The 26241-nt window shown below is 44.5% G+C and overlaps 1 protein-coding gene across 10 annotated transcripts in view; it reads right to left on the bottom strand.

Moving 5' to 3' along the window:
- XRCC2 (X-ray repair cross complementing 2) overlaps window positions 1-26241 on the bottom strand; it is a 42741-nt gene that overhangs the window by 9440 nt on the left and 7060 nt on the right. For 8 of the 10 annotated variants that reach the window (XM_088799794.1, XM_088799795.1, XM_088799790.1 and 5 more), the window contains 2 exons: window positions 9522-9986; window positions 462-543 (listed from right to left, as the gene is read on the bottom strand). In XM_088799794.1, the coding sequence (XP_088655920.1) occupies window positions 462-543; window positions 9522-9560 (121 nt within the window). In that variant the 5' untranslated portion in view covers window positions 9561-9986. Of the gene's footprint in view, window positions 1-461; window positions 544-9521; window positions 9987-11172; window positions 11893-26241 lie in introns of all 10 variants that reach the window. The other 2 variants (XM_088799791.1, XM_088799788.1) reach the window with 2 other exon arrangements.

Genomic DNA, 26241 nt, shown 5'->3' with positions numbered 1-26241 from the left:
CTTGTACACTGAAAGGGGTGAACTGCATCTCTATAAAGCTGTTACATTAAAAAAGACAACCTAAGCACCCTACCGTCTTTGTAAATTTAATAAACAACAAGGTATGTATTTTCCCTACTGTAGAAACATTAACAGAACAAAGGGTACCTAAGGACTTTCTTGTGATTCTCAAACTTTTAAAGAATTAAAAAAAAAAAAAAAAAGGCAAAATTCCCACAAATATTGTGTTTGGATAAAAGAAGTCCATGCTTATTCTGAAGATTTAGCTCAGATAAGCCAAACTTCACGTCATCTGACGTAGACAAGGGAGGCTTAAAACTGTTGTCATGATCTGTTTCTCAGTTTAACTTTACAGTTTAACTATATAGCCTCGTGCTAGGAGTATGTGAATATACATGAAAAAACGCTTGCTTTACAAAACTTAACGTAGGACTATATTTGGTTTGAGATTGTGTTTTTACCGTGCAGAGGTGACTCTTCATCAGCAAACAGATGGGGCTCTATTTCTTTCAAGGAGCTTCTACCTTCAAGTCGGGCAAGAAGCTTCAAAAGGAAAATAGAGAGAAGGAAAAGTCATTACCCGTAATTACAAAACCCTAGAAATCTACATTCATATGATTTCCCAAAAGTCTATAAAAAAAGACTTTTCATAATTTCTCTGAGGAATTGGAGGACATGATGAAACAGGGAATATACTTTAGGAGAAGAGCTGTATCCATGTATTCAGGGACTCTTTCTTTCTTTGTTTACATACCAAACACCGAGTCCCGCCCTGGAAGGAGCAGATGCTGTAGTCTGGGATATAGGACCGAATGCTAATTGGGAAGCATTTACCTTCCTAATGCGTTATAATTACCTTTCTCACCATACTTATTAAACCTGTTACACAGGTATCAGCTTTTAATTGCCTGCCCATTATACTGTCAGCTCCTTATCCAGTGGGGGGACGGGACAACGGAGAAATGTGGAAAAACGCTTCCTTGAGAAGCTCCTACGTGACCTGGTCAGGTAAACGGGGCACAGGCCGCGTACCAGGCAGGTGGGATCACATGGGCCAAGGCGCAGAGGTTATCAATGCAGTAAACTAGAAGCAGATTTGAACTGCTAGAGCTTGTAGCATGAAACCGGCAGGAGATACTGAAGCCTCAGAGAGGAGAAGTCAGATCACAGGGCTCAGATACCATGTTTGGGAGCCCGCTCTCTGGCTTGTCGGCAAGAGCAACGCAGCGAGCAGCAGTCTAGACAGTTCAGAGGAGACAGCTGGGAATCCAGAAGCAGACCTGCTAGGTCACTTCTCTGGGCCCGACGTTTCTCATCAGTAAAGCGAGGCTAACAAACACTATCTCCCTCACGAGGGTGCTGAGGGTTCGATGTGTTACGAGAACTTAGAACGACGTAAGTCTGAGCTACTATTATCGGAACTTCCAACAGATAATCCTGGAGGCTAGTGGAGGATGGATCTGAAAGTACAACCGCAGGCGAGAGGAGAAGCTGGAGCATGTCAAGGAACGTGGAGTGCCTGTACCGAGGCGAAGTTAGGCCGAAAACAAGCCAAACTCGCGACTGACTCAAATGTCACTGAGGGAAAGGCAATCAAAGCTGACTCTCAAGTTTCTTAGGATACAGCACAGATTTGACAACCCAACAAAAGAAAACAGAGCACATCACAAATGGGAAGAAAAGCAGTCACCCTTTGTGTTTAACTGAAGTGAAGGTTTTGAAAAGATTTCCTGAAGTGATGACAAGCTTCCTTATATTAATGTAGGAAATATTTACTGAGTTTCTGTTATGCACAAAGCACCACAGCAGGTAAAATAGAGACCACAAAGATGAAGGTGACAACCTGCCCTCTAAGAACTTGCAGGCTAGGTCCGCGAGGAGATGAGAGCTTAGGACAAAACAAAGACTGCTACCCACACAAGACAGAGTGCGTGGAGTTAGAACAGTCTGAGGGTGGACCTCAGGTCAGAACCATTTTCATAAATATTAAGATAGTACTTGTCGTTTTCACTAAGCTAATACTTGCACTGATGGTGCAACAGCAGCGGTGAGTAACACTACAGGCATCCAGCACAATCAAGGAAGTGGCATCAAACAGTATTAACACACATGGTTCTCTTCACTCGCAGGGTAAACACCCAAATAAGCAAAACTAGTTTTACGTAAGCATGTCTTTGATGAAGCAGTAAAAAGGATCATGACCCCTGAGGACTTTAAAATATCCTTTGTGATAACAGGGGAAAGAGTAGTAGTAAAGAATTTAACCTTGACATAAGACAACTGGCCTTTGCCCAAGGTTCCTGGGAGGTATTGGAATAGTCAAGGTTCTTAGAATATCCTGCCCCATAAAAGTGTTCTTTATGTTGCCCTATGAGACTTGCGCCACACCAGATAGTCTAACAACGAGGTGGGGGCTCCGCGTCAGCTCCAACCACGTGATGGGGGCTCAGCGTCAGCTCGAACCATGTGGTGGGGGATCCGCGTCAGCTCGAACCACGTGATGCGGGCACCGCATTGGTTCTAACTCTGGGATCAGCAGGGCTGGAGACTGAGGTCAGCTGCTTTGCTAAGTCTACACAGAGCCACGTAATGACTCTGGACGCCAAAGTGCAGGGGACTGGCTGGCACACTGTCACACACTGTTGCTGGGAGAAGTTAGCGCTGTCCAGGACTCCAGTGGGAGAGGACAACTGGCAGCTCTGTGTTTGGAATTAATTCTTCCAACTTTGTCCCATTACATCTCTTCCCTTGGCTGATCTTAATCTGATTCCTTTCACCGCAGGAAACCATAACCATAAATTGTCGCATCCTGCACAACAAAAGTTGTGGGGAGCGAGGAGGGCAGCGCAGGGTTAAGAAACACAGTAGCCAAGAATAGAGTGAAAGCGGGGCCAAGGGGCTCCAGCCTCAAGGACTGGGCCCCAAATCGGGCCAACTCATAGGTTTTATTACTTAGGTGGAGAAGTAAAGGAGATAAAGCTTGTCAACCTCAAGATCTGTGAATCCTATACATTATAATAGGAAACTGATTCAAGCCAATCACCCTTGCCTGCAGGCAGCAGAACCTGAAGTCTCAGGATAAGTACTTCCCCAAGGGACAAAACCTTTATGCATATGAATAGATGAAGAGCACACCACTGAATCTCTTCCCCTGCAGGTTGTGGGAAGGAATGCAGCCACAGAGGCAGAGGCTCTCCTTAGGGGGGAAGGTGGGGGCTGTGCCCACCGCTATCAACCCCGCGAGTTCCCCAGATGGTCCCCACATGGCTGTGTCTGGCTTGGGTTGTCCCCCCAGCCCCCGTGGGGAATCTTACCCGTCATTGACTAGCCAGCCATATTTTGGGGCCAAACGGAGGCATAAGGTGCAAGTACAAAGGTGAAGCAAAGTCCCTGAAAAGATCTGTCTCACAGACTCTCCTTTTTTTAGGGGCAGGTACGAGGGGACAGAGGGGTAGGCTGCTGCGCGGCAACAATGAATACAATGGCTTTCAGGGAGTTCTGAGTCCTTCTAAAGAATTCTTAACCCTGAGTATGGTCTTGGGGACCCCCAAACTTGCAATGAGTGTTAAGAGTGAGCACGCTCTTGGGGCCCTCAACTCTGCAGTTGGTGTCTGAAGTGAAGGCAGTCTTGGGGACTCCCCAACTTCAGCGATAAAGCACTTCTGCTCCAAACTGAAATATAATAGTCTTTCTCTAGAAAAAGCAACTGTGTGATTGTGAGAGATGGATGCTTTTTTAATGAAATATCCTTTTATTATTTGAACTTTGGAACACTTTTACCCAGCACTGCGAGCTTCACAGCTTCCCAATACATGAAGATCCTTTTTTGGTGAAGTCACTGGTGATTTCAATGAGTGCAACTTTTCTGGATAATTATTCAACAAAATGTGTCAGTACTTGGAAAATCTGCGTAACTTAGTGAACCAGTATTTCCAGATGACCAATGCATGATGTTAAATCATTCCAGGGTAAAAGATTCAGTCAGTCCAAGTGGAAGACAGATCAATGGGTTTCAATGCCTGAAAAATTTACTGATACAATTTGATATTCTACATTGCAAATAACTTTTAGGAAAATTACTACTTGTCGAGTTTTGGTATAGTACCAAAGAACAACATCCATAATTACCTGAAAAGATCTTAAAATACTCCTCCTTTTTCCAAGTATAGGTCTGGGAGAGGCCAGGTATTCTTAATAGACTTTAACCTGACAACATGTAGGAACAGAGTGGAAACAGAAGATGAGAACCCAGTTAACTTCTATTCAGCGAGATTTAAGGAGATTTGCAAACCTGTAAAACTGTCAGTCCTCACTACATTTTCTTTGTTTAGAAAGATATAGCTATTTTTCATTAAAAATATGATATTCAATGGGTTTATTATTGTTACTTATATGTGAATATAAATATTTTAAACTTTAAACTACTCAGTTTCACTGACAGATATAACCCACACAAAGAAAAGCTCTTCGGAATCCTCGATAATTTTTGAATGGGTAATGCTGTCCTGAGACCAAACAGTATGAGAAGTCTGAGAACCACTGAGTTAGAAGATTGAGAGTCCAGCTAGAAGACCAAGAAACTTCCCTGGACAAGATGGAGCATATAAAACAACTACAAAATGTTTGAAAAGCATGCGTACAGATGACTAACACCCTCATCAGAATGACTAACAGGAAGTTACTCCAATTGTTTGCTCTTATTGTCACTGCTCAATATTCCAGAACGCTCCCCTCTGAGAACTCCTTGTAAGCTGGTATTCAAGCAAGTACCATTTTCACTGACCTGACTCGGACACAGAAGGTACTACTCCTCTTACAGATTAGCTGACTTAGCCAATCTGCATCTGACTTTCCACTGTTACTTAGAAATCAAATTTATTTTCAAAGGATGGAAACTTTCCACCATCGAGAATAGTCAAAATAATGTTTTACAATGCCAAAAGCAGAGTGTACAAAGAGAGTGAAAGTTAACTCCCAGGACTTGGAAATAGATTTACCTTACAAATAATGGATAATATTAACAATAAAGTGACAAGATATCTTCCAAACATAAGCAGAAAATACCCTAAAAATCTGACATAAACCTGATTGACTTATAGAAATTAAAATTAATGATGCTGTCCAGATTTGAGGAATGAAACAAAAGAAACATGAGCCAATCTGGAGTTTCCGAAGGGCAGAGAAGAGTTTAAGCATCCAGGGTAAGGGAACCCAAATAAATTCTGCCTGATGTGACAGTTTAATCCTTTCAGGGAAGATTAACACATTAGGCAATCAGAGCTTGGTGATGGTAGCCATTAAGATAATTCAGCTATTTCTCTTGATTATCTAAGCAACCTTTCTGAGGCCAAATTCCCTAACTGGGAAAGAACATACAGTGGACACATTCATTTCAGTCTATTTGGTGGTTTCACAAATATTGTAAATTATAGATTTGTCATTTGGTTTGTAAACCAGTATCTACTAGGTTTTATTATCATAACAATAGCTATTTAATAATTGCTACTATTTGTGATTACTGTGGTATCAGCAGTACATAACTCATACACATTCCCCTTGTAATTGCCACAGTAACTCTATTTGTTATTATTCTATTGTTTAGATGAGAAAACTAGCAGACGCCAGAGCCAGGATTTAACTGAGATCTCTTGGCCCCCAAAGCCTAGAATTCCCCTCCCCTCTGAGGCTACGCAGCCTCAGTCAGTTATCACCGAGTCGGATCAAAGCTGAGGACAGGGACAGAATAGAGTTTTGGGACCTACTAGCTAAAGATGAAACCAATCTGAGGTCCTGCGCAGGCAACTTTCAGGCCTCTTTCAACCATCTCTCTTAGTATTCCTTCAAGGAGTACTAAGTGCCAACAAGGAGCCCCAAATGTTTTCAACAGCCCCAGCTGTTGAAAGTACAGTCTACACAAGGGGCAACACTCAGTTATACAGACGTTCACTGGTAAACACCTCAGGCGAGCGGTGCAGGAATTGAGCGAGGTCTGGGGATACAGACATGCAGCAGACATGGCTCCTGTCCTCAAAGAATTTCAATGGGGAGAGTCAGAAGTACAATAAAGTATTGTAGGTGCTATAACAGAAATGCACGTGGGGCGCTGTGAAGACATGAAAAAGAGATGGTCAATTCTGACCTGTGTGAGAGGCGCCTTTCATGTGAACGAGAGATTTAGCACACAGTTCTTTCAGGTACGTACATGCTGAGCGTTGACAGCGAATCGCTTTTTCTTCTTTCTACCCGGAACGTCCTTGCCCTGTTCTCTCAACTGAATTCCCTAGGGCCTAGACTAAACCCAAATTCTACACATTCGCAAGGTCACCTCCTCCCATGAAGCTATTACGTACTTAAGAGCACATTACCAGCCTGTCTCCTCATCTGGATGTAAAAGCTTAATAAAAGGAAAGGGATCTAGCTTGGCCGGCCACCAATTCCAAATGCTTTACACTTGACAGCAACTTAGTAGCTGCCTGGTAAATTGAAGGTAAACAGGGCATAAATAGGTAGAAGTCGGGGAAGAAGAGAGAGTATAAAGAAACTCAAAAATACACATTGAGATTTTCATATATTTGGATAATCTGTGCAAACTTCTACTAAACAAAAGTCCATGAGACGCTTACGGCTGTCATCAAAGTACTTAATATTCACCAACAAAGTCCATTTCAGAGGCAGTCATACACACTCGATGCCTGTTAAGTAGACTACATTTCATACAGATGTTTTCAAACATCATTTAGTTATGGGAAAGCCTACACTAGAGCAGGAAGGAGTGCTTCAAGATCAAATTAACCAGAAATAAATGACATGAAGGCAAACACGTGTCTATAAGACTTATTTGGGTAAAGGCTCATTTCCCCTGACCTTTTGTGATTAAATCTGTTTGCAGATGGACTCCAGCAGCAAGGTTTCAAACCAGTTAAGTATAAAGGGCTACCCAAAGAAGCAAACAGTCTAAACCACGTGTTCCCAAACCTGCCCTATGGCAGGGCTGGATTTCCACCTACCAATTGAACGCAATTCTTAATAGTTTTACTAATGATGTAAGAAGGAAATTTACTTCAGGCAAAAACGTGTGAGTAACTAGAGCCCAGGGAAAGGAAGAGAAGGGCAGAATGAACAGGACCAAGGGAAACCGGCAGCTATGTATGTATGTGATCCATGCAAATTTGGCCCTTATCAAGGCAGTCCTTTAAAGAAGAGGACTAATGCTTTTCACATGTGATATCAGGCGCCTCTGACACTGAAAATTAAGCCACCTTTCAGGACACAGTACTAGGCCTGGCTCTTCAATAAAGCTTTTGTCTAAATTATATAGAAAAGACAACCATTACTCAAATACTATGTGGTGAAATTCCATTCTTTCTAAGTATATTCTCTGACGGGCTGCTGCTTTTGCAATCAGTATTTTAAAAAACCAATCATTTATCTAAAGGAAAGAGAGATAAATATATAAAAAGCCAAGCAAAAACTACTACGTATACCTACTTAAGCATTAATTTCTAGCAAAATTTATGAGGACTAAATTTTAAATTTATGACATTCCACAACAAATTCCATTAAATGAATACTTAAGATTTCATTAGGAAGTTATATCACACTGTGCTTTAAAATTTCACTTAGACAATCAACCACATGCAAGAGCCCCAAAAAGAGACGGTAAAGCACAGAAGCAACGCTTATACCACCCCCTTGTATGAGGAGAGACTCTGCTGGACAAACACGTACGGGATTCCATCTCCTCGTCTCTCTTCCTCAGAGCAGGAGAGATTTTTCTAAGGGGTAATTTTAAGAGCAGGAACTCAAAACACACAGGTCAGCCCGCTCCGCTCTCCTGCCAGCTTGTCTGCGGAAACACACACTGTGCCATGTTCCTATGTTTGACAGAGGCAGGTCCTCAGGGGCCTGAGGGATGGACGTACTTTAGGGGACGATGTTTGCAGGAGCTACACGATAAGCTATGAGAAGTCTAGTGTGAGGAGCACATGGGAATCAGCTGAGCAGCACATCTGGAAACAGAAAGGTCTTGACAACCTGAACAAGAGCACTTTTAGGGGGCGGGTGGAGAGAGAAACCAGCTTACGGTGGCCAAAGAGTGACCGGGAGATAAGCAAGTGCAGGCAGAGGAAGGTACGAACAATCCTGCTGCACTGAAGAGAACAGGAATGGGGCTGGAGGAGGATGCACCGCCAGCGTCGGAGGATGTTTTTTTGTTTATTTTGTTTTTATTGTTTTATTCTACGATGCTGGTGGAAGACGCAAAAGGCAGGGAAATGATGCAGGAGTAGGAATATCTGCAGGAATGATGTCCCTGAGGAGGAAAAACGGGATGGATGGAATCCATATCACAAGTAGAGACGCTGCCCTCTTTACGAGCAAGAGTATTTTATTTTACAGAAGGGAATTCAGAGGACAGTAGTACATACATTATTATCAATATAGGCCTGATGAAAAAGCAAGAGTTGCCATCTTATTATCCAATAAAGTAGATTTCAGAGCAAAGAAAATTTGCAATGAAGAGGGCATTACATAATGATAAAGGCATCAACCCACCAGGAAGACACACGATCCTAACTGTGTCCCTATTGAACAGAGCTTCAAAGTCCACGCAGCAAAGCACTGGTCTCCCTCACCAGCTTTGTTCCAACTGCCAGAACCATCGGCCGTTCCCTAAACAAGCCGCGCTCTCCTTGCTCAACGCAGAGCCACCGACTCGCCACTCTCGGCTCTGGACGCCGTCCCCTCCCTGCCGAGACCACGTCGGACGGCCTGACACCGTCAGGGGTGCGTCTCGGGGTCCCAGGCGGCCGCCCCTGTCCTGGGCGGCGGACACACACGCACTGAGACTGCCGCCAACCCCCTTCGCTTGCTCTCTAACGGCCGTAGTCGTTTCTCCGTGTCTCACTCCTGCTCCTTCACCAGCGGGTGACACGCGCGTAGCACATGCTCGACACTCGGTGGCTCGAGTCCTTAATAAATTCGTGCAGGACATCGAATGGCTCGTGTGGCTCTGGAGACACGTCGTTGGGCTGGGAACGTACACGGGGCCGGCGGGCCCGCCGCCCTCAGCACAGACGTGCGGGCGACAGGGACAGGGCCACGCAGACACGGCCCGTCCGCAAGCGGCCAGGACGGCCCCCGCGGACCCTGCCCGGCGCACCGGCTCCGCCCGGAGTCACGCTGCCCGGCGAGGGCCACGACCCCGCGAGCAGAGCCCGCAGGGGACCCCGTCCGCGCGCGCGGGTAACTCCCCGCCTCCCCGGAAGGGCTGCCTCCGCCTCCCTCGGAGCGCGCGCGTTAGGACACCGTCTCCGGGGGCTCCCGCGGCCCCGGGGGCCCGGCGCACAGGGGCGGCGAGGGGCGGCGGGGGGCGGCGGGCGTCCTCCAGGCCCCCAGCGGAACCCCGGGCCCCGAGCCGCACCGCCCGCCGGGCCGCGTCGCTTCCGGCCGCCCTCGCCCGCCCGCCCGCCCGCCCGCGGCCCTGCCGGCCTCCGCCTCGCTCTCACCCCGGCGGCTCTCACCTCCGTCCCCGACTCGGCCCCGTGGAGGTCACTACACATCGTCGCGAAAGCGCCGCGCACCGGGTACTCAACTTTCCCGCCACCAGCGGCGTTAACCTCCGGCGGCGACGTCCCCGCCGGTCAGGGCCGCCCGTCAGCCAGTCAGCGGCGCTCAGCCGCGGCCTCAGAGGCGAGCATGCGCGCTGCGCCCGCCTTCGGCCCCGCAGGCGGCGCCGGGCATGCGCAGTAGGGCGTGGCCGCCCCGCTCAGGTGACGTCAGACGCCGTCTCCTAGGAGACCGAGAGACAGCTAGTGATGGTGTTCTTCTTTTCATATACTTCATTTCTTTTTCATTAGGTACAAGTAACAGCACGTATAATACTTATTATTTTTTACTATTAAAACGTTTATTGAGCAAGCAGGCTTTTTTGTCCATTCTTGGGTTAAAAGCTTCTGGCTGGCTGTGCGTGTGATTCATGGTTAATTCTGAAAAAAAAAGAAAAAGCGAAAGTGCACTACATTTAAAAGAATTTTAAAAATATACCAAGCCTGCACATTTATCAAGTTCTTTTGGGAGGTAGGAGAATTCTATTACTATTGGTTATCAAGTTCATTCATTGAGATAACTAGATAGAATTAAATCAATACATGATAAAAGATAGATGGATATTGAGTATGTACTACAAGCCAGGCCTTGTGCCAAGTTCTGGGAAGACAACAAAAATAAGAGACATGCCTGAACGGAGTTTACAACCCAGTAAGTGATTTACTGGAACGTGTTTTTAAAAAACTCACTTTCCAACAGGTGTATCTATTGTTTAATCGAGCAACACTGTGAGGTTGGCACTGTCCCATATATTGAGTTCTTAATTCTGGTGATACTTTTAATCCTGTAATTTGTATTTAATTATATTTTATAGTTTTCAATTTTCTGCTGAGTTCTAGAACCTCCATTTGCTTAGAACATATTCAGCATAGTTATTTTTACACATTTGAGTAAGAACTCCATTACTTTGCTCCCTTACGGGTCTATTTCTATTGTCTATTGTTTCTCTAGGTTTCAACTGACTTGGCTCCTCATAAGCCTATTTATTTTTTTATTGTGTACAAGACATTGTATATTAATTATCGCAGAAATCATTTGAGTCTAGTATAATGCTATCTTTTGCTGGAAAAGATTGATTTGCATTTGCTTTCGGCAGATGGTTACACACACTAGCAATTCCAGACAAGGCTGCTCCAGTACAGGCCTTAAGATGATTGAAAGCTGGGATTCCAGTCGTCCTTCTTCCTAGGGTCTAGCCCTTGAGTTTCCCAACCCAGAGCATGGGTTTGGTTTGGTTTTGTTTTCAAAGCTCCCCCTCATTATAGGTCCCCCTCACATGGTTGTCAAAATATCTGCTCAGCTTCTCAATCTTTCAGTTGCTTTTTTAGGAATTGGCAGAGGCCATGGGAGAACAGTAGACCTAAAATTGGATGTACTTCCTTGGGTTTAATTCTCATTTAGATCTCAGCCCTATAATTCTTTACTGTGTTGTTAGATCCTTCACTGCCTTCAAACAAATTATTCTTATATTTTGTGCAGTTCTCAGTGAAAGGTCTGTTCCCCATTATCTAGTCTGCCGTTTTCAGAAGACATCTAATTCAATCCCTATTAAAATTTTATCCTTACCAGATAAGCTAGTAGAAAAACAAACGAACACATTTTTCTTTTTTTTTTCAGTGTCATTTTCTGTTTCTTTACTCATTGGTGAAAATGCTATTAAAGCACTTTCTAAAAATAACTGAGAAGCAAGGGAGATGGCCAAACAAGATAAAGGACAAGATCTGGTTAATTCACAAGCTGTATAGTTGACCTGAACAATGGAGACAAAAGAAACATTTCCCAAATTAGGTTGAACAGATACTCTCCTTTTAAAAAGGCAATAACATTTTCAACATTTATGCATTATTTGTTCCCTGAAGCACATGTCTCTTTATGCAAAGCATTAGTAATCAGGTAGTTCATTAAGTAGGACAGAGCTTACTTTTTACTTCCTCAAAGACCTGGGCTTGTACAGACCATATGTTGCACCAAGCGTATAGGCAGCACATGGCTGAAGGTGCGAGCAAGGCAGGTGACCTCATAAAAAAGATTATCGCCAAATCAGGGGTCAGTACTAAATACATCAGTCAAACCTGGGCTGCAGCCATAAGTCAAAGTGGACACAAGCTAAGGAGGTAAGGTGGCATTGGCAGTCAGCAGGCCACAGTGCCCCGGGGAAGGGGGGTTAGGTCAGCAGAGTTGGATAGGGCAGTGGCCGCTGGAAGGATCCAGTGAGACACTGGAATTCAGGCATCTGCTTTAACTTCCTTCTGGTCCACAGCCAGCCTCGTTCTGAAGGAGACCTTCCTGGAGGGATGCAAGGGGAGAGAATTTCACGCTGGTTTCCATGGGCAGAGAGGGAAACGGAATTCTATCCCTCTCCTGACAGAAGCAATTACAGCCTCCAGAAACAAAGCCCAGGGTATTTCCCCAGAGTTGATCCTATTTCTCTCCCAGGTTGACAACTACCCCAGGACAGGGATAATGGTTGGTGATAATATCTGCCACTGTGCTGATTTGAAACTAAAAGAGGGATTAAATACACAAGCAGAAAAGCCTAAGGAGAAAAACAAGACAGGGTTGCAGACTTTTCTCTGCCTCTGATAACCACTGCTGGTTCTTTGTTGTGCTTCGGAGAAGCTAATGCCCCTTCTCTCTGTGAACCTGGAAAGAAACAGGGTGGATCAAAGCCTCCCCACTTTCCCTGGCTCTGCTGTCTCATCTCTCTTCACCTAACTTATTCATAGCATCTCTAAACTATCTTAGTGATAGTGCCAGGAGCCAGTCCTGACCCAAAGCAGGAATCCCTTTTAAAGCATTCTCAGCAACTGGTTGACAAGACTGCTCAAGCACCATCAATGTCAGAAAAATTGTTAGGGCATTCCTTTCACTTTCATTTTATTATATATTAAAACACAAGCAGAACAAAAGAGTATACTGAGCAGGGTAATTCTCCATCCTACTTCTGTTGTCCCTCTCCTTCTGGCAACCATTGTTAAGTCTCTACGCATTTTTATAAGAGGCTTTTGTACATGTATTCATATGTATGTAGCATTTTTCCTTCAACCAGCACTATGCACACATTTTATTTAAAACACAATTCTATGTTAAATTTCACTTTGAGCACTCGAATCGACAGAAAATTGTACCTAAAATTGAACTAGAATTTCTGTGGATTTCAAATGGCTGTCCTTGCTTTTGCTTCTAGAACTTCACAGAATGAGTCTGATTCTTCTATGCAATGATGGTGCTGCAAGAATTTCAAGACTGCTCTCTTCCCTACCTTACCTTCTCCCACCCTGTGTCTCTCCCATTGCCCATCCCTTTACCACACAATTCATTTCTGGCCAACATGTCTGGAGTTCCTTTATTCTTCCTGTGACATTGTAGAATTAAAATAATTATGCTTATTTCTTGCCAAAGAAAAACATTCAGAGTAATAAGCTTGCTTTAAGTAAAACAAATCACTTTCGGTGGAAGGTTTGTTTGTTCTTGCTATCAGAGCACTATTACGCCACTATATAGATGCATTATGCTTTTATAGCATTGGGTTACAGAATGGTCCCTTCTGAAAACTTCATATCTGAATGTCACTTGCATGAATTAGCCAATCAGATACTCATGTAATTTTTTTTTTTTTTTTACAGCTGGAAAAGTAAACTTTAAAAATCTAGATTACTTTTTAAAAATCTGTAGAGTATATCTCCTTAAGTGGAAAAGAGATTAAGTATATTTTACTATATACATGTTTATAGGAACTATCAAGTTTACTTACCGAAAGGAAAACAAAAGTATTACACCAAAGGACAACGTGAATCACCAGCGATATAAAATCTCTATTCACCAGAAATCAGTTAACTCTGATAGTGATTGGGCTTCCTTCCTCAGGGTTATGAAAACGGAGCTACTATGGACCTACATGTATGAAAGAATTTGTGCTTGACATGAAGATCAAAACACACGAATGCTGGAGGTATTTTAGGATGGGAAAACTTTCCCCACTTTTTCAAATGTGCAAGAATGACAAACACTGGATCTAAGCCCGAAGACTTGGGTTTGTGTTCCAGCTTTGCCTCTTGTTCATTTTGGATCTGTTTGGGGTACAGTTTCCTCACAATGCCACCATCTTCATCATCATCATCAATAAGTAGTATTTAGTGAGCATTTCCTCTGGCCACCGTACTGAGTGCCTTACTTACACAGAACATCAGCGACGAGGGGCGTATTCCCATCAGCTCTGTGTTCCAGGTGAGCAGAAGGTCAGAGGGGTTCAGGAGCTCGCTCAGGGTCCACAGCCCACAGTGGGGGAGTTGGAATTTACATGCAAACAGCCTGAGCCCTCCCTCCCCACACTTAGCTGAATTTGGGGGATGATTTTTTTTAAGTGCTTTCTTGCTTGTATTTCCTTCATTCTTTTCTACGGAAGTTCTGCAAGTCACTTTCTCAGATACATAGTTCTTTTTCCAGAGAATCTTAACTGGCTCTTGCATTGCACATGTTAAACCCTGTATTTGCTAACCTGGCATTCCATGCCTTTCACAATATGTTCCAATTCATCTTTCTAGAAGTCTCTCACAGAGGTTTATCTACCCACTGCCCCTTGAGCCAGAGTTGTGCTTTTCCAACTTCTATTCATTTCCTTGGACCGAAAGACCTCTCCTCTCAGGTACCACCCTTTCGTGGAACCAGACTGTTAGTCTGAGGGATCTCCTTACCTCCCCTACTGGAAATCCTACTGCATGGACTGTCCAGTTCATGTTATCTCCTTAAATACGCCATCGTGTGCAGTTATTTATGTACACGCTTTCTTCGATATCCTCTAAGAGGATGGGAAACAATGTACAGCTGTTTCTACGCCCATCCTAGGAACTCAGTGAATGTTGAGAACACAAAGACTGGGGGCTTTTTTGGGAAGTGGGGCTTGAGGTGCCAGAGGGGGTGGGATTGCTCACAAGCAATCTCTGAGCGCTAGTGAATGGTCTGGGAAGCAGACCCGTACTAGTATCTTCTTTCACTATCACTCCTACTTTGTTTTGCCAAAAAGGAAAGCTGTTGAGCCTCAGTCAAAGCCAGTGCCTGGGGCTTCATGGGCCGGCAAGTTTCCTGGGGAAAGAAAATCTGAGCAGCCTTTAATTTCAGGACAGTTCTTCACTAGAATCTCTCTCAACCTGTTTTGAAACCAGAATTTGAGCCCCGGTTTTAGGTCAAATGGATTATGTAATCAAGTTAACAAGAGCACCTTGCAGTTCAAACTAGCCCTGCACTTTTCTTCTGTGGCGCCCCTCAGAAAGCTAACATCAATTGCTGTGAAGCAGACAATTACCAGTGGTTCTCCACCTCTTCACCATAAGGGTTCAAAGTCCTTCAGTAAGTGGGACTGAGAAAGAAAACCGGTCCTTACAGACTGGACAACACTGCCTCCTAGTGTGTGAGGGAGACACTGCCTAACGTGTGTGGACACCAAGCCACGGAGGGTGGCCGACGAAGGTTTCTGCAGTAGATCTGAGTGAGTACCTACTGACCAGTGTAAACCTCACACGTGTAAGAGTTTAATCACAAAGTGATCCCAAACAAGGAACTGGTCACTCTTCGTGGCTATGATTCCAATCGAGTCTACAAACTCGTCTTCATGAGCCCGGCAGGGAGGCCTGAGATCACAGGAGCTGTGGCCAAGACATTCCCCTCAGGAGGGCATCCACTTTCCGCAACTTTTGAAACGTCATGGGGGCCCCAAAACACTTTTGAGGGCCACATCAGACTCCAAGTCCCCAGTTTGCACCGAAAGGATGCTATTGCCAGAGCTAGTGAGCCGTGCGACAGAGCTTGCACACGCAGGCTGCTTGTGTTTCCCAGTGTGTGTACCACAGCATCACGCTGTGGGCCAGCTCCACAGGGCAGGACCTGCACAAACAGGGCCCTGCAATTAGGATGGTCCCATACTCGGTTCAGCACTACTGACACTGTCTTGAAATTTTTCATACTCTTTGAACCAGGGCCCCCCCATTTTCATTTTGCACTGGGACCTGAAAATTCTGCAGCTGGCCCTGCATTTAGTGTAATTTGCTGCATTTGCCTCTTTTCTGCCTACTTCCTGCACATGGTCCATGTTCTTGGTGCCATCCGATGCCCTAAATCTTGCCCAGAAAAAGAGAAGAGTCTGGACCCACCTGTTGTCTCCCAACTCCGGCATCTGAGACTAGGGGTGTGTGTCTGCTTTTCAACCGCACCTGCAGTGGTCACCCCACAACCCGGACGGTGAGGCCCAAGCATTATCGTGGTTTATCATCTCTCGTTGGATGATGTCCAGCTGCCATGTTTATTCTGGCTCCCCAGCTGTGTCTTTAAAATGGTCAGTAACCCGTGTGGGCAGAGCCAGGTATCAGGTACAAAGGCACCTGGGGCTAACTGCTGTTTGCCTTAGGGAATTACTCTGACATTTGTGTGTATGTGTGGTAGAAAGAAAAGCAGGTTTATCCAAAACGCCAGCATTCCGAGGACAGTGAACTCCTGTCCAAAATGCATCCCTGACAGACGTTTTCATCACAAATGTCCTTGCACTCATTGTATCTCCTTTCCCTGCCCCTGTGTGGCAGGTTTCTGCTCATCTATGTGAGTGCCCACGTGCCTACCTACCTACCTGTCTACCATCCTGTCTTCTTCCTACTTACAGGCCTATAAGATCGCACACGGAACACCAACGACGTGCAAAATCATCCTCTACCCTCAACTCTTCTGGCTGGACTAATAATCAAATGAACACAGCACAGACTAACAAGAGAAAAGCAAATTCAAGTTTCATGACATGCATACCTCCCGTATGCAGGGGACAGAGACCCAGGAGCATTAAGTAACTCGCCCAAATGGCGTGAACCATCACCTTAAATACCACCTCAGCTAAAGACAGAAGGTGACGCTTAGAGGCGGGTCCGTTACTGGGGTTACCAGAAACCAAGGATAAGACAGTGACACAGATTTAAGTCCCCACCTGCGCCACCAGCTAGTGAGGGCATGCTGGGTCCAGTGCAGAAGACACCCTTACAGATGGAGACGGCCCTTACAAATGTAAAGGTCTTTTCTTACAAAGGGTTTCAGAGCTTCTCCCAGCTCTGCTGGTTCTTAAAATCAGCCAGCCTAAAATAATCAATATCCCAAAGAGGTAAATCTTGGGGTGGCTCACTGTTCTCTCCTTATACTCCATGTATATCATCTTTAAAAATCTCTCTCACTTATTCCTAATCTTCTAGCCCTGATACCATAGTTTTCTGGTTTTCTCAGATTCCCATTACCACTAGCTTTCTCCCTCCTGTCTCTATTTCAGTCCATCTTACTAATGACTGTGAGAGTCACCTTTCTAAAAGAGCAGCCCCTGAGCCCACAGGTCAGATATAAAAAAATGTCCGTCCATTGGGCTTCCCCTCCCCCACAGCCCTTTTCACTTCTTTTACGGCACCTTCCTTGAATTATAATAATTTGTGTGCTGGTCTGATGTGATGGCACAGTAAGAAAATGAGACAAGTTTCCAAAAGCCATTCAATAAAATCAGCTTTGATTTTTTTTTTTTTATATATATAGTCACATCAACTGGCTGATCAGACATCTGCCATTGTAAGAGAATTCAACGGGCATTACCAACATTTTTGCAGACCGATAACGAACATCCCTAATGACCCAGAAAACACTTCAGGGTCTGCAACAAGAAAAGCTCAACCTTTGAAAGCAGAAACCTTTTTTAATGACCATAGAATCACCTTTGGAAACATTGTCTTCGGGCCAGTAAAAGAAGTAGACAGATTCTCAGTCTTACGGCCTTAATGGCACAATTACGCCACCCTCCTTATTTAGTCTGGTTCATTAAGCCCCTGGTTTCCATGAACTAAACGCAGCCCTTTTGTGGCAAGTTGAGGTAATAAATAGTGAATGGCACCTTTCTGCAGCCACCCATTTGATTAGCTTAAAATGACCTCATACTGGGTTTCCATCCTAGCGTGACTCAGACTGATGTCATCAGGTCCTGCTAAGTGACTGCTGAGTCCCCGTGGCTTTCAGCACCGTCCCCAAAGCTGCAACAGAGAAGATTCTTAAAAGCCTTTTATTCAAACTCTTTTTGTGTGTGTGGATGTTGTACAAGGCTTTAGCCTTGAGTTAATTGTGTCTGTTGACATAGTAAGTCTTTAATTTTCAGTGTCTTGCATGCAAACAGCTTGTTGAGACCGAACCGCCCCTACATTTCCAGTTTTCAGTAAAAACCACCTTCTAGTAAAATTAAATGTAATTTTTTTAAAAAAATCTAAATCCAAGAACCAATTTCCTATTAGAGAATATTAGTGTTTCAGCTCGTGAGTTATTAGTAATAATACCTGACATTTGGATCACCCCTCTTATTTCATCAAAGCACTTTTACATTTATTATCTTATTTGACCTTCCCATAATCCTTTCAGGTAGATAGAGAAGGCGTTGCTAGCTCTCCTGTTAATGGCAAGCATGAGTGAGTTGGTCAGGCTCAATTATCTAAGTGGCAGAAGGAGAAATCCAGTCATGTCTACTTAAAGAGGAGGCTGATACCACGTCCTTTTAATTATGTGATGCCTTAACATTTTTTTTTTTTTTTAGGTAGACTAGTGACCCTAGGAAATAGGACATAAGAAGAGATGGAATGAGGAAAAAGGGAAAGAGACAAAGGACGTCTAATCTCAACTCTACAAACCTGAAAAGAAATATATCAGTTTTACAAAATGAATGGGTGTTTAGCACAAAAAGTTCTTAACTTTCATGGCTGAAAAGTCTTTTTGTAAGAAGGTTTTATTGAGCCAAAAATGCTAGCCAAAAGACCGGTCTTGGGTCACAGAGTCTAAACCACCGACAGCATGACTAGGGAGAAAAGACAGCATGGCCATCGTCCCAGAGTTTTGCAAACATTTTTTTATACATCAAGTAGGGGGTAGGGGGAAGAAAGAGGTACTCTGAAAGAATTTCCATGAGCTATAGGCAAAGGGGTGGGAGAAGGTGAAGTGGGGCCAGCTCTGGGATAGCAGAATCTGCATAAAGAAATGTCCGCTCCTGTGGGGTGGCTGTGGGCAGCAGTCTGGAGAGCCCATGGGTAAACACCAGACGGAGGCTCCTGGACTTAGATGAGGCCTGGCTAAAATAATCTGTGAAAAAAGCCACCTGGAAATTAATCTGAAGTTCCAACAGGCAAAATAGGAATGTGAGAAGTCTTGTGAGCTGGCGCACAGCCATTAACAGACTGTCTCTTTCTCTCACTCTGGCCGCTGCAATTTAATTTAGAACATCTCAGAACTCTTGTGTTTTTTTTTTTTTTTTTTTTTTATCATGGGCATCAATACTTTCAAATTTACAGCCTCCTCTTTTTACAGAAAACTTCCGGATTTTAAAATATCACCCTAGAGAACAGCTAGAATTGAAATGTTGGAGATATTTTAAAAGTTAAGAACTGTGAAATCAAAGAGACAAAAAGCGTGCACACAAGAAAAGAGTATCTCTGTGCCACAGCCAGAGCCAAGCTGACCTTAAGGAATAAAAGATTTCCCTGCCGTCTGAGGTCCTACCCATGGACTGGTCAATCTGAGTGATGTCCATGCTTTCACACGGACCCCTCCGTGCTCCCATCTCTTTCTTCTCTACTAGTATTAACCTGCTCTCAGGTGGCAAGAACTCCCACCTACACTTCAGTGGCTGGCTTATTTCTCTCTGACTTAATCCTGCCCATCCTGGCCCATTAGCCAGCTGAATAGATTGATCAGGTGTTGACTCTCTACATAAACTCTTTCTAAGGTGGATTTGGAAATCCAGAAAGGTTGAGAGTTTGGTACTGGTGTTGACAACAAAATACTGAAAAATAATGTGTCCTGAATAGATGTTTTCATACGGTTTTCTAAAGCAGCCCAGGTGGCTGGTGAGTAATAATCATTCCACTGTCTATTGAACACTTATTTTGTGGTCTCCACTATAGCAGGCACCAGCTTACATTTGTTAAGTGCATCGCTGGTTCCTAAAGCACGTTCATAATCGTTTTCCCATGTAATCTCATAACCTCTGAGATAGGTCAATAGCATAGGTATTATAAACAGAAAGGGAGACAGAAAGGTCATTCAATAAGTTCCAAAAGAGAGGGTCCAGGTGGTGCAGTGAATGTGTGAAGATGCATGCAGGGGTACAGAGGAGGGTGTGGTCCATTCTACTCACCTGGGGCAGGAGCAAGAGGTAGAAGATGATCCGTGACCCGAGTTTTGAAACAAGTAGGTACATAGTAGGTGAGTTTTGAGATAAGGCAGGGAATGTGGGGTGGGCCAGGAGAGGCGGTGACATTGGCACGGAAAAGGTTCCACGAGGGGTGAGCAGAGCTACGGAACGAAAGTGTGTAGTGAATTGCAATGAGGTTCTAGGCTGAAGACGTGAGGCGAGAGATTCTGCAGGTCACGGAGGGCCCAGCATCCCATCTTACAGGTAACCTCTGAAGTGAGGAACGTATCGGTAACATGATCAGCTTTGAGTTTCCTCTGGCATGGGATTTGGGACGTTATTTAGGAAGAACAACTGCAAAAGCCAAGGTAAGAGAATGAAGACATGAAATAAGGCTGTAGCGTGATGGGTGGTGGGGAGATATACAGGGAGACCGTAGAGGGAAACCGGACGAGAATTGAATCTAGGGGCTGGGGAAGCGTAGGCAGATGTTGAGAAAAATTATCCCAAACTTAGCACAAGGTCGAAAGGCAGGCACACAGCTTTTCAATGACATTGTACAAGAGCAGACACCCACCCAAGGATTATCAAGGTAACGTACTTGGTTCAACTCACTATTCACTAGGGACTAAAGTTCCCAGACTTAGAGCTCTAAGTTACACGCTAAGTTGTATATTTTTGTCTAGCAGAGATGCAAATAATTTCTCTCCAGGGGAGGGGGAGGGAAAAACAACAACCAAGGTTATGTTCTATTGCCCTCTAGGATATTAGCCAGTTTTAAGTCCAATCCATCAATCTTATCCTAATTGGTCTTTGAACCAGTCTCAACATCTCACCATTTCCCGCATTAATTAGTGAGTTGAAAAAAATATTTGACAAGGGTTCATTTTATATTTACACAAGAATCATGATTTCATCATTTTGAAAATGATTTTTTTTTTTTAATAGAGTACATGCAGGACTTTGGGTACCTGGCTTTCGTGACGATGTGGAGAATGAAGACTTGTCTCCACAGAGAGAAGATCTAGTTTGCTGGCAAAGATAGTAACTTAACTCTTTGCCTCTGCTTGAACTTGAGGTGCCCTTGGGACGTCCGAGGCAAACATCTACTGAACTTCCTAGGTAATGGAGAGAGGAAAGAACTTGGGGAGTGAAGTTACTGCAGCAAAGGTGTTAGAGTGCTCTCTGCAAGTATATTACACACACACACACACACACACACACACACACACACACACACAGAAGCAGGACAACACTACTGATATTTGCAAGTTTTTTTCCATCGGAAAAATGAAGTGCTCCTCAAGTTCCATGCACTGAGATGGAGAGCCTTCCAAGTAATTTTTTAATCAAATTAAGCCGCAGAATAATTACTTTCAATCCACAGATACTCTGAGAGTCGCACTTGACAAATTAATATAACACTCTTGCTGCAACTCTGCAGTAATCAGACCAAACATAAGGAGGCCAGCCTTTGCTTGTCATCAGAAATAATCTTTGGATATTATTTGTGTTCACAAGGTGGGGAGACTATTTAAAAATTTATCCAAAACTTGGAAATAGGGTCAAAAGGTAGGTGGCACGTCCTTTCAAAGCCACAAAGGGGTGGAAGCCACCACCCGGGTTTATCCAGGAGAATGTACCCTTTCTCTTACACTCGAGTATAAAGTGCTGTGATAAACGCTTGGTACTTTGCAGGAATATGCACTTTGAATTTTTCTTCAATTATAAGGTATCATTTTCCCACTCATTAAACTCTAAACACTTTATTTAAAGCAGGTTTTTTTTTCCCCCTCAAAAAAGCTGTTATAAATGATGGAGCTCTTTGTGATGAAGGAAATATTTTACTATTTTAGTTGAATATTACTTACATCTTTGTAAGTATTCATATTAACTGATCAAATCGATTCTAACTTTCCACTTATCTGTCTAAGACATTGACGGACAGCACAGTGCTTTCGATGGCTGACAGCAATCAATCAACCAATTATAAAAGCACACCTATGAGAACAAAGCTTGTCGGTCCTTTTTAATTTTCTTCTCCAAAGGAGTGACTGTTTTGATGGCTAGAGATAGCGAAGCAAAAGACATGCAATATTTTGATTTTCACAGAGCATTTAAGTTTCATATTTTGATTAACATAGTCAGCAGTAGCTATAATTTTTTTCTTTTAATTAAATGCCTCAGAGTACACATCTCTGTTCAGGATGTCACAGCATTATAAAGTAAGGCGGGGGTGGTGGTGGTGGTAAATTGTCCCTTGATAGTTACACATCTTGATTTTGGGGCTGATTTGGGCTTTTCACGTCTCTTCCTCTTGAGAGCCAGTGGGGTGAGAGTTTACAATCATTAGGATTTCCACTCGAAAGTGAGCTGAGAAAATACAGCACAAGTAACTGAAAATTAACCAAGCTCATGTTATTGCTTTTTAATATTTCTGAGAACAGATGGTTATAATAAATGGTCAAATATATGTTTCTCCCCATTCCATGGCGATAACAGACAGTGAGCTTTAAGGCTGCACACGTGTGGACATATCCTGGCAGAAGGGAACATTTGAGCAGAGACCTACACGTTCTGTGCACTACTGACAGGCAGGAATGAAACCAGAAGCTTTGGGAAGATTTCTTTTAGGAGAAGAGGGTAACACCCCTTTGGAATATCTTTGTCCACATTTCCTCCAGGTTGAATTTCTGGTGGCAGGTCTGCATTAACTCTACACCCAAGACTTGCAGAGTGTAAGATGTTAAGGACACTAGTTATATCAGGAGTCCAAGGGGAAGCGTGGGTGCCGATGGACACACACGGCCTGTATTTAGAAAATGAGAACGGTGGAACTAGAGATTACAGTCCAGTCCACTTGACTTCAATTCTAAAAGTGTTCAGAAGGCCACCTGCAAAAATCTCAAATGTTGGTTTTTGTGAAGGACACATTTCGTCAGACCAATCACAATTTTCTTCAATAGTGATTAATTAATGGAAGAGCTTAGAACAGGCAGGAGACATTTCAATCACAGTGAATTTTAACCTTTAAATGCAGAATCATGCAAGTGCTAGTAGGTTGTGAAATACCTGGAACCTATTAATGCTGGGTTGAATTTATTCCACAAGAAATCATTACCTAAGTGTTAGCATGAGTGAGGACACAGCACACACCTATAGACCCTTGCAGCAACTTCTCAAGTCCAAAAGAGCTCTGAAAACACGAGGTTTTTTTGTTGAGGATGTGGCAATCTTTTTTGCCTGTAAAACTTGACCTGAATGCACGGGAGGCTATTTTTAGTCTTTATCCTACTTAGTGTGAAAACTCAGATGTTTCAGTACAGAAATATTAAGGTGATGGATGGCGGGGTGCTGCTCCAGCGCCCGCTGCTGGCACGAGAGGCTGTGTCTGTGCACCGATTCCTTTCTAAAGTCCAAACGATTCTGAGTTCTGAAACGCGGCTAGAACTAAGGGCATGGATGAAGGACTGCAGGTACGTATTAAATATTTTCTCTTTGCTTTTTAAACAAAAATAAAGGATTAAGATGGGCACGCATAACATTTACGAATGATACTAAATTTCCAGAGGTAGCACTGGCTACCTTTAGTTCATAGAACTAGGGGAGTTTTTGAGAAGGACCACCTGGTCTGACCAACGCCGTTCCTTTACAAGCGAGGTAGCTGAGACGAGGGGGGCCATGTGCTTTGCTTACGGTCCCATATTTGGAAACTCGTAGACACCCTTCCAAACGTTGTTCTCAGTGAGCTGTTATTCCAAGTCCCTGCCTATAAACACCCCTGTCCAGCTGCAGAATTGAACATCTGCAGCCTTTAGTTTGGTCCCGCCATCCCTGAGTTAAGGAGGAAGCAAACAAACAGGTTAGGATGGCCTTCGTCCCCAGTGGGTGTGTGGGGGGGCATCCCCTGAGTGGCCCTCAGGCCTGGGACCTGGTTACTGCCGTGAAGACTTCGGGTTTGGCAGCCTGCTCAGTGGCACCTTCTCGGGGTGACCCTTACCACCGTCCTGCTGGGTTTCAGCCTGAGGCTGGGTGCACGGACCTCTACAACCTGTCAAGGGCTTGTCATCTCCGTCTTCTTGGAGCACTGCTTTCCAAACTGGGGTAGATCCATATAAGACGTATAAGACGTACATAAGAGGGCAGGCCCGGTGGCTCAGGCGGTTAGAGCTCCATGCTCCTAACTCCGAAGGCTGCCAGTTCAATTCCCACATGGGCCAGTGGGCTCTCAACCACAAGGTTGCCAGTTCAATTCCTCGACTCCTGCAAGGGATGGTGGGCTGTGCCCCCTGCAACTAGAAAACGGCAACTGGACCTGGAGCTGAGCTGTGCCCTCCACAACTAAGACTGAAAGGACAACTTGAAGCTGAATGGCATCCTCCACAACTAAGATTGAAAGGACAACTTGACTTGGAAAAAAAAAAAAGTCCTGGATGTACACACTGTTTCCCAAGAAAGTCCTGTTCCCTTTCCCCAATAAAATCTTTAGAAAAAAAGAAAAAGACGTATATAAGACGTATCCATATATCCATTGCAGGGAACGTAGAAAGAATTTGGACTGCTGTCATTTTTATGTCAACAGGAACAAAACAAAGCTTTGCTGACATCTAATAGCCTGGTTGGTGGACATGGGTCATCGCCTCAGCTGGCGCTGTGTCACTGATGGAAAGTGAAGAATAGGGGGTGCCCCCAGGGGCTGGCGGTGGCCCCTCACTGTTCCCCTGCTTTCGGCACACGGTGAAGTCCGAGGTTTAGGTGCACGTTGAGTGGCTTTGCGTGTCATATCCTCGCAGACTGTGTCTTCACCAAAGTGTTGCAATGAGATGGGGAATGACCCTGAGCCTTGTACCCATTTCCCCATTCAGCTGGCCAGGAAAGCATCCCCTCACTTACGATGCTACGTGAATGTCCTCCACCTTCCCAGAGTTGGCTACATTTGTAAAGAAACGCGATCTAGAGTGTCCGGCATGCTGGAATCTGTGGCCCTGGGGTGTTCAATGCCCTTCTTACAACGTTGTTTGCAAATGAATTGCTCCTCAGAGGGTAACTGCTCCTGCATTGTTTCCTGATGGGTCACCTTACCCACTGAGGCTGCATCGAGGCACAGCAGCTCTACCTGGAAGGTCCTCCTGGGATCATCGCTCTTAAGCTGGTCCCATTCTCTTCATCAGCTCTTTCCTTCTTCCATTCCTTAACCCAGCTTTTTAAGAGCCCCTGGATTTTTTCAGGGATACTTGGAAGGTAGAGGGCCTGTGGGAAAAACTGGGGCCGCTGATGGGTGGGTGCTTGTTCAGTGACTAAGCCAGGGATTGTCTATATTTGTGGCACAGAAATACATGCCAACCAGGGACAGATGCCAACCAGGGACCGTGGGTGATGGATGACTGATGACTAAGGTACTTGTATTGTCCAAGCTAAAAATTGGAACATGTACTCTGACAAGTACAAATAAATTTACGGGGACAATGGGACCGAGTAATTGAAGCTGGGATGTGTGCCAAAGATATGGCAGCTGAAAGAGCTGGGCAGAGAGCTGGAAAGAGGGGGCTCGCACTGCAGCGGGAAGAATTCTGACATTTCCATATCCCTGTGTCGTAGACGGAGACAAAGATGAAACACCCGGCAACTCACCCTGCCCCTTCCAAACACAACGGAGGAGAGACATTCTCTCTACGATCCAGCGGCAGTGAGCAGTGTGCCCCTGCTCAGCTCCAGACTGCCATTCCCAACTGCCTCTTCCCCCGGATGTCCGCCTCAGAGGGGACCGCTGGATCCTTCTTTGATTTCAGTTCATGGCTTCACCATATACGGAGCCATCCAAGACCAAAATAGCAATTACCTGTCTTCCTCTTCCTCACTTAAAAAGAAATCCATCTGGTCCCAGAAAGCTTTTATTAGTATGTTTCTACCACTGAAATATCTTTTCTATTCTTACTGTCATCATAACCCTCTACTTGAGCCACCTCAGTGGCGCCCTAATTAATTTCCTCACATGTGGTGTCACCCTCCCGACTCCCTCCAGACACACATGTGCACACGCACACACACATTCTTCCCTCCTGAAAAATAATTGGGTATTTATTGTCTAGAATGAAGCACAAGTGTTGTAAAATAGCACTGAAGATTTTTCCCCACTTGACTTCAAACACTTCTTTCTAACTTCACCTCAACCAGTGCAGCCCGGGTCAGCTCGCACTGGACTATGAGTCATTTCCTGAACGCAGCCTTGGTGTCTTTGCAAACGCTCTTCTTCTTTTCCCACTTTTCATTGTCGTATTCCTAAATGTTTCTCCCTCTCTGGAGCTTGTCCCCGTTCGCCTAATCAGAATTAATTGTTCTCTCTCGGTGTTCCCTGCAACGTCCTCACTCTACCCAACATGTTTCTAGACCGACATGTATACACTTCCTCCTCTGCACGCCTTCACAGGGAGGCATCTTTAGACCCCAATCACATG

Source organism: Rhinolophus sinicus, chromosome 8 (genome assembly GCF_057876585.1).
Source record: "Rhinolophus sinicus isolate RSI-liver-muscle chromosome 8, RSI-T2T, whole genome shotgun sequence".
NCBI classification, from domain to species: domain Eukaryota; kingdom Metazoa; phylum Chordata; class Mammalia; order Chiroptera; family Rhinolophidae; genus Rhinolophus; species Rhinolophus sinicus.
The sequence above is the reverse complement of the archived record's forward strand: the minus strand, read 5'-3'. Positions and strand labels throughout refer to the sequence as shown.